Source organism: Mytilus trossulus, chromosome 12 (genome assembly GCF_036588685.1).
Source record: "Mytilus trossulus isolate FHL-02 chromosome 12, PNRI_Mtr1.1.1.hap1, whole genome shotgun sequence".
NCBI lineage: Eukaryota > Metazoa > Mollusca > Bivalvia > Mytilida > Mytilidae > Mytilus > Mytilus trossulus.
The window spans coordinates 11,368,284-11,378,335 of NC_086384.1; the positions used below are offsets into that span (position 1 = coordinate 11,368,284).

At 32.7% G+C, this 10,052-nt stretch overlaps 1 protein-coding gene across 1 annotated transcript; it reads right to left on the bottom strand.

The window, feature by feature from the left end:
* Nucleotides 1–912: 912 nt before the first annotated feature.
* LOC134692208 (uncharacterized) lies at nt 913–2,160 on the bottom strand. The gene has a single exon (XM_063552657.1). It carries the CDS (start codon nt 2,158–2,160, stop codon nt 913–915), a length of 1,248 nt encoding a protein of 415 aa, XP_063408727.1.
* Nucleotides 2,161–10,052: the final 7,892 nt, after the last annotated feature.

Sequence of the window (10,052 nt, forward strand, 5' to 3'; positions counted from 1 at the left end):
AGTACTAAATTTGGTATTCTAAACTTCCCATTGGCAGCTCCCTTTTTTTCAGGGGTGCAAACTCTGACCAATCGTATGGCATTTACACATCTTCAATGATAACTTACGCGCGCACATGGTTCGCTTTATTGATGATGATGTCCTTTCATGAAATAATTCGTAGTTTGGTACCTATGTTAAGCACATCTCAGTATCACATCACATGCAGGTTCTTGTTTAGTAATAATAAAGTTATCTCCCTTAGAAGTTTTACAGAATCCTGATATGGAATATCTGTGACACATATGGGCTGGCCACTTTCGAGTTCATCCGTCACCGGAAAAAACTCGTCAATTGAAGATTTATACTGAGTAAATTTTTTTCTTTAAATGTCCTGTACCAAGTCAGGAAAATGGCAGTTATTATCTTATAGTTCGTTTCTCTGTGTGTTGCATTGTCGTTTTGGTTTTTTGTTCCACTTCAGTGTTTCTGTTGTTTCATTGTAATCCTGTTATTGTTGGTGTGTTTACCTCAGTTTTAATTTGTAACTCGGATTTGTTTTATCTCAATCGATGTTTGACTTTCGAACAGCGGTATACTTCTGTTGCCTTTATTTAATACTGGTATAAATTTAAATCTGTAACACTTAAATAATTGCCAAATGATTGATCAGTTAACTCGTCAATTCCATGATTTATAGAATTTAAAACATAAAACAAAACCAGACTAAATTACAATGCTTATATTCTTAGTTTTCAATAAAATCATAAAAGTGACATTGTTATATTTACATACACACACACACACTCAGGTATAAAAATATATTCTACTTTGCCACATGTTCTAATGCATCATTTTTCAAAACGTTAACTTCATATCATTGAATTATCAGTCATATTCAATTAAGTACTCTTTGTTCTGTTAACTACGGAATCAACGGCCAACATCAAAAAGCATTGCTTTGTTACTATTATCGGCAACTAATAACTGATTAGTATCTTTATTATAGTCAAGAGTATACGGTTCAAAAAGGTCATCACTGACTATAAATAGTTCCTTATATTGTGTTCCATCCGCAGATATAACTACGACATTAAAAGATGCTACCCCCACTACGTACACATTACCGTCGTTGTCTACAGATATACCACGTGGCTCCTTTAGAATATTCTCATTCTGGAATGTCCATTGGTCAATACCGTGTAGATCTAAACACGTGACGCAGTCTGTTTCGTTATTTGCATGGTAAACTTTGTCACAAAATGTAGCAACGTAGCCACCAGATGGTATTTGTTCTGAGACTATATCATTCGTGGAGTTGTTGAACATGTTGATGACTTGTATTCCATCATCAGCCGCAGAACAAATGAGCTCGTTCTCTTTTATTGCTATGCCATAACAATAAGAACCAACTGGTATTGTTTCCTTCATTTGTTTGTTTTGTATGTCAATTAGTGAAATGGATGGCGTATCTGATCCTCCTGATGATACAGCTAACGTGTTGTCTTCACTAATGTACGCTATGTCACATGCACATGTTGCTGTTTTCACATCAAATGAAAAGGATCCGTCAGTGTTGAATACTCTGATAGTTTTACTATAGTAATCTGGAAACGCAAGTCTACCATCTGGAAACGTGCAACATCCCCATGTGTTATCTCCCGTAGAATCTATAGTTTTTATCAGATTTAATTCAATATGGTCCACCGTTGATAAGGATGGCACCAATAGTTGTTCTTCTTTGAAGTTTCTTCTTTTTATGACTACATTACTTGGTTTTGTCTCAATCGTTATAGCCCCGAAATTGTTGATATCGATTAGGAGTTTTTGAATGGCGGCATGTGCTTTATATGACAAATTACGTTCCTGAAAATTTTCTGTGTCGATCATTGCAAATGATTGGAGGAATTCACCTTTGCTTGATACTTCGTTTTCAAAATATTTCATGAGGAGATAACTCTTTAGATCTTTTGCATTTTTCTTGATTTCCCCCATGCTTTTCTGGCATTCGCTTATCTCATCTTCTTTTTCCTTTAATAGTAACAACAACGTGACCATCTTCGTGTTTTCTTCTACTTCCACTGCATTTAACTTTTCTAGTATGTCATTTTGTATTTCATCTAAATGGTTGTTAATTGTAATTCGGGTTTCTTTAATTTCTTTAACAATCTGACTCTTCATCTTAGCTTACCTCTGCAGATTGTTTTGTTGGTCATATTAGTTTGACGTGGCTCGGTACTTATACATCTCGTCAATGTGTTTGTATTGGCTTTCCATTTTTTGTGGTTTGTTTTGTATATGCGACTTCTTGTATTTCTTTTGTTCTTATAACGTGACTCTGTGATCCCGTCATTATGCTATTGTTCTTTTATATGTCATAATGACATATTGCTATTATGAATTACAATATACGTTGAACCACAAACGTCAAAATCATTTAATCGCGTAGTTGAATTAACTATTTGTGGATTCTTATAAATTCTATATATATCTTTTGGACTAGTTTAAATCTAGGTCTATTTCTGAAATTAATTCTTTTATACTTTTTGATTTTTTAACCCTGTATGCTAACATTGCATCGCCGCGATATAGCCTTTTTGTGCTAATGCGGCGTAAAGCAACTAACAATCAATCAATCAATGCTAACATTGCCTATGTAAATTTTAAAATTGTTTGTATGCACATTGAACCACAAATGTATGTGACGTACAAAATTTTCTGACGTCAGACACTCAAATCAATGAATGTGTTTGTAGATAGTAGATGTTTTTGTGTTCTGTTAAATTTTTCCTTTTAAAATTGTTATACGATGATGCCTGATGTATCCAAATTTTGACTATTTTATTTATTGTGTCTGTTTATTTAATGTATCAATGTAAATATAACGGAATTTGATGAGACTGTCATTAAAGTGAGACGGTTCGCGCTATAGAACCAGGTTTAATCCACCATTTTCTACATTTGAAAATGCCTGTACCAAGTCAGGAATATGACAGTTCTTGAACATTCGTTTTTGATGCGTTCTGTTATTTGATATTGCTATGTGATAATGGACTTTCCGAATTGATTTTCCTCTTAATTCAGTATTTTTGTGATTTTACTTTTTAATGAACATTAAAAAATAATATATTTTAAGCAGATACAAAAAAATCATACGCAGAAAAAATCATGTCCATCACCAAACATTATTGATGTTTATTTCTTTTGATACAGCTACATGTACAGGGTTTGCCTATTCATTTATCTTGGATTCAATGCTACACTCATATGTCACTGAAAATAACGCACCAAATCTTATATTCTTTGGTTGTTCTATATGTTGTGTTTATATTGTAAAATAACTGTATGTTTTGTTGTGTCAGTAGAATCATTATATATAACAGGTTTAAAGTTGTGTATGTCATAAGCGCGTTTTTTGTACAAAAGACCCATCAGTGACGAGTAAAATGTAGCAGTAATCTAATTTCAATAAGAGACTGTTTCACCGCTTTCCTAACAATGATAACACTACGCTCGGTACTACTTTTATTTCAAAGACGATCGGGAACCTCTGGTTTTGTCGTATCATAATACACTGCTTCAAAATTTGTAGCCGGGAATTTCAGTGTGTGATATAATATTACCAGAGAGAGTGGTGGCTGACTCTAGTGAGCGAAGCTAAGATTCAAGATCTGTATTTAAATCTGATTGATATAACATTGCATGGTCATGTTTGGGCTATACGATAGTTTTGCCCTGAACTGCCCAGTGAAGTGAATCTAAATCTACAAATTCTTTTTATTTTTATTTTTACAGAACACAAATAACTAAGTAGCCAAAGTCGCATACTAAGGGACCACTGTATTTTCAACCACCTTACTGAAAAACTCTTTTTGTTTAAGTTGTTTGAATATCCGCTTAATTGTTATCACATCATACGCCACCTTAAAGTTTTTCCATTATCCGTGGGTTTTGGTGTTGTAGATAAGCTTAAACTCTTCTACCCGGCAGGAGGCAGCAGGACGTATCAACACAAGTGCGTCTCACACAAGGGCAGTCGCATCTTGCTCTGCATAGAGCGCATTCCCATTGTCTTTCGATCGGATTATCTAGTACATCCGTTTTTGTATTTATCGTTGATGTACTCGTCGTTGATGTACTCGTCGGTAATGTACTCGTTGTTGATGTCGTCATCGAGTTACTAGGTTTGTACGCTGTCAATAAAAACAAAGGGAGTAAATAGAATTATATAAGGCCAAGATTTTTTTTTCTTACAAAACAATGTTTTCAAATAGGTATCACCCGTGATACTTCAAGTACAAATGGCGTTGTTGTTTAATAGGTGGTTAATCGAGCGTTTTAAATGCGTCAGACGCTTGTAACCAACGTAAAAACAAACACTGAAACAGCCTTCGGCTGTTGTACGAAGGCTGTTGTATGCTCAATGGTCGGGTTGTTGTCGCTTTGACACATTCCCCATTTCCTTTCTCTATTTTCGTTTGTGAAATTGAAAATGGCTGCTACTTGTTCACCTACTTTCTCTGAAGGTAAAATATAAAATAGAAAATACTAAAAATTTTAATTTGTCACAAGATAAAATTTAAAAAAAATATAATATACTAAAAATATAGAATACTAAAAAATTACATTTTGGGTCATTACTGTAGCTATTGACAAATCCACAAATTATATAAATGAAAACGAATATAACTTGGTATTGAGTTTCAGCCATCTCTAACTGACATTAAAATCAAGGATACAACTTAAGCGCTATTACAAAAAACATTAACATTACATTACTTATTTTAATAAACCGTCAAAACATTATTTACAACATCATTAATTTTACAAGTCAATTTCTTATACTTCTACGTGCATAGAAAACAACATTAAACTGGTTTATTGTTCTAAATAGAATGCATACAGCACAGTAGATAGAATTTATATATATATATATAAAGTAAATGCGGTATGATTTTGCCAATGAGTAAATTTTTATATAACTAGCTACCAAAGTTTTAATAAAGTGGATGTCATCAATTAAGGGCAACTTTACGGCCTTCAACAATGAGAAAAACCCTTTCCATATAGTGCGTTTTAAACCGACATGAAAGATATGACACAGTTCAATTGAGAAATATAATAGCCAAATTATAACAAAACAAATTGATAACAACTTAAAACCTCTAAATAATGTCAATTAGAAATGAAAATGAAAATGATTTGTTATTTCAATTTTATAATCTAACGACATGTCATCGTTAGTTATTTCAAGTTAAAACGAGAATAATAATAATTTAGAAATAAGAATTTTACAGGTTGTCTGGAATTCTGTGAAGGCACTGCATGTGGTTGTATACTCTCGAACGTTTCAATATTTTAGGGTATTCTCAAATGTATCGGATCATTAATTTTCCTATATCCCGTGTCGCACACATGTAAATCGACATCTCGGTATCTTTAAACCATTGTAACTATGGAATGTTTTTATTATAGTGTTCATGGGAATAAAAAAAATTGATGTTTTGATCTTAGGGATAGCACATTTCCTTTACACTCATCTTTTAGGCTGAAGAGCAATGCTTATATTGCTTATCCAAATTAGCGAAATGAATATGTAAAACAAATCGCTGAGGATTTAATGAATTACCATTTGTTGAGACACTCTGACCTAAAACAAAATTTCCTTCATAATGTAAATTCCTAGTAGAAGAACTATTCCGTAATGTTATTTGCACGGGAACAAATAATAGTAATAAAGTATGTGTTACTTACCGAATAACGGCCATAGGATAGGATAACATATTATGGCATTGTTTATAACAATTTTTCCAACAGAAAAACTATATGTTGACAGTTACAAGTGTTAAATTAGAATCACGAACATAATTCTTGAGCTAGAAGGTATGACTGAAAGTGACATTAATATGACAAAAACGTACTAAATATAAACTTTTCCTGCACTTTTAGAATGTTGTATTTGAGGAACTAGTGTTTTTATATAATTATGGTTTCTTTGGCTGTCATTTATACTTCTCATTTCCGAGGATGAACGATAGTGTTTTCGTTGTTAGAGAGTCTACTTGATAATTAGTTTTACTTATTTTTTTGGCTGTGTACATACTCTATTTGACATGATACTAACTGATGTGCACAATATAAAGGAACATCAATAAACTCATCATAGATACCAGGACTAAATTTTGTATATAAGCCAGACGCGCGTTTCATCTACAAAAGACTTATCAGTGACGGACCAAAATTCATAAAAGTTTTGCCAAATACAGCTAAGGTAATCTATGCCTGAGGTAGAAAAGCCTTAGTATTTCAAAAAAATCAATATTTTGTAAACAGTAAATTTATAAATATAACCATATCAATGACAATTCATGTCAGCACAAAAAGTGCTGACTACTGGGCTTGTGATACCCTAGGCCTCGGGGAAATAGTATCTCCACCAGCAGGGGGATCGACCCAGTGGGTATAAATAAACTCATCATAGAAACCAGGACTAAATGTTGTATATACGCCAGACGCGTGTTTCGTCTACAAAAGACTCAACAGTGACGTTGGAGTCCAAAAAAGTTAAAAAGGCCAAATATAGTACGAAGTTGAAGAGCATTGAGAACCAAAATTTCTAAAAGTTTTGCCAAATACAGCTAAGGTAATCTATGCCTGAGGAAGAAAAGCCTTAGTATTTAAAAAAAATCAATATTTGGTAAACAGTAAAATAAATATAACCATATCAAAGACAATTCATGTCAGCACAAAATGACTTACATTAAAATGAGTGGTTTTAGTAGCTGTGCGATCAGGTTTAGTCACCATTTTCGTCGGAAAATATCTGTATAAAGTCAGGAATATGGAAAATGTTTTCCATCTGTCCAGTTGATTAATAGCGTTTGATTATAACAGTTTCCAGGACTTTCCTATAGTATTTTGAATTTGACTACACATTAGGTATTGTTGTTTTACTTATCATTGATATACCATGTCAACACAGAAGCGCGGCCTACTAGCCTTTTGATACTTTTGCGGAGAAACGTTCACAAGCAGTGACATAGACCAAATGTATGTTTATAAACATTAAATTGAAGGCATCAGGTAAATATTCCTTTTTTAATGCCACAAAAATATACCCAAAACAAAGTTGTTCTCGATTTAGGAAGCAAAATGTTTTTTTTTCGTTTACACCCATCAAAGTAAAAAGTTAAGACATCCTTTACCAAGTCAGAAATATGTCAGTTTTGATATTCAATCCGTTTCTACATACGTTGGCATTTGTTTTAGGTGAAGTTTAGTGTTTCTGTTGTTCCATTGTTTCCCTCTTATAGTTGATGTGCTTCCCGCGGTTTTATTCTGTTACCCAGATTTATTTTTGCATACTCGAATTATGACTATTGAACAGTGGTATACTACTGTACCCGTTATTTATATACTCTCGAATATGAATCCTTAGAAATTTTGCTACCATTTTCATTTAGGACACACAATTTGTAGCTTGGGACTGTCCGTTCACAACTGAGGCCTCATTGAAATTTGTGGAATACAACTTGTTGTGTTGATCTATTGGTAAATGTAAACCACTATTTTAAATGTTAAACGAAGTTCAAATTTTCTATAGGCTTGTACATGTGCATGCAGATTTAGAAAAATCAGCTCAACCAATTATCTACAAAAATATATAAATTTACAGTCTTAATGTTTGAAAGAAGAGGGATGAAAGATACCAGAGGGAAATACAAACTCATAAATCGAAAATAAACTGACGACGATATGGCCTAAAAAGAAAAAGAATAAACACACACACAAAAGTACACAAAGCAAAACATAGAAAACAAAAGACTACCCGACCGATACAACTATATTATTGTTATCTAATGGCTATATACTTTTTGACAATACTAGTTTTACTTAATGAGCAGCATTAATAGATCTTGCAGTATAATTAAGGGTTTGAAGATTTGATAATGAAACTTTATTCCTATTTCATGGTGTGACATTTCAGTCTATTAGCCTCACGTCGCGCTTTTTTGTTATGGAAATAATTAATATCGGATGACTATCTTTTATGAAGTTAATGTCATAGTTTCTTATAGAAATACGTTTTCGTAATGTGACATCCATTGCTATTCTGTGTTGTTTTAAAACATACTTGATAGAACTATGATCCAGTAAAATCATAACAGTGCTATCGTTAATATCATCATGCAAATGTTGATATTAAACGTACATTCGCTACGGAATACAAATACCTGAAACATTGTTCTTGAGATGAAAATATAGATATGTTGTATGATTGTCATGAGACAACTATCCACCAGTGGTGAATACACAACTAAAGGTCACCGTTATGCCTGTAACAAAAAGCTGAACCCAAACCATATAGCAAGATGTGAAAGTCCCCGGCATAAAAAGACATACTGGAACTATTCACTGTTAGTACATATGGTTATTACATACAACCATTTATGATAAAAAGTATGACAGATTGAAAAATAATCAAAGGTACCACATTATTACGTAATACGCCAGACGGGCGTTTCTTTTACATAAGACTCACCACTGACGCTCAATTTAAACAAAAGAAACCTACTGAATTATAGCCTTCTATTTTGGGTCATATAACAGCAAACAACAAACAAAAACAACTTTTAGTCAAAACGCAAACTATTGAGGAAAGGAAAGGAAAAATACAGAAACAAAATATCATTTGTAAATTCGATCAAAATACGCAAACATTTTAGTATGTGGAATAATGATTTGAGTAAATGCCAAAATTGTTTTAAAACTATCTGAAAATCTCTATACTGTGAATTCATTTATTTTCGTGGGAAGTAATTTTCGTGGATTACTGAAAACTTTCATGTTCGTGGATATTGAATTTCGTTGTTTTGCCGAAGTATTCATACAAGCCTCTTGAAAATTTGAGATTCGGTGGACATTGAATTTTTTGGTTTAACTGTTCCCACAAAATCAACAAAAATTGGTATCCAACGAAAAATAATGAATTCCCAGTGAATAATATCATAGTACAAAATTCAGTCATAATTTCAGGTGATGAAGACTGTTTTTTGGAGTCTAATTCAAAAAGGAGCCAAAGACGATTTATACTGTCAATTATGTTTTATCTTCCCTTATTTAAAAATCATATTAAAATGCAAACATAATTTTTAAACTTCGACATCTACGCTAGATTCCTGTAGCCTTTCGAAACAATGCACAAATATTTTCTGGAAGTTTCTTTTTTCTTCTATTGCAATCAATCAATGTATACGACAACCAATACTGAAAGTATTAGGGAATCAGTATTTAACTACAGGCATTACTCGAAATAGAAAAAAGTAAAAAACATTAATATCAAACTCCGAGGAAAATTCAAAACAAAAGGCTCCTAATTTCATGCCTAAATCAAAAGCTCATACACAATACACGAATTGTAAACACCTGAACATACATTTTAGTTGATGACGTGAAATTCAGTTTTGAAAGAATGTCATTTTTAGGGTTTTGCTTTTCAGTTATTTCAATAGTAAAAGTCACTGAACTTTTTGGAGTTAAGGATCAAAGCTACACTGACCTTTTCTTATTGACACATTACCTCACTATTATGGACTTCCACACTTTGTTTAACAAAATTTAATTCAATTGCGTTATCTAGGGAACAGGTATGGCTCGATTAACACAATATTACTTTTTTTGCAGGGTTGGCAAAGTATTACTCACCCGGGAAAACACAGGCGGGAATTCCTCGTTTTTCCCGGGCTGGGCAATACTCCCAGAAATGGATAATACTTGGTAATACTTGGCAATACTGGGCAATAAGACTTTTTAAGCTTATTTTAACACAAAATAGTAGTCTTGTTGTACTTTCATAGTATTATAGCTAAATATATACGTTTTATACAGATAACAATTGAGCGTCATGTTTCTTGAAGATTGAAAATTCAATTTCATTCTTTTCTCCACTACTTCTATGTAGGCAGAATACAAAATTCAAATATTTTAGGATTATTTATACCTTGTTAATTTCCATGTATTGTTTCGGCTATCCAAACGTAAAAAAAATGCATTTTATGACAGTGTTTATGTGA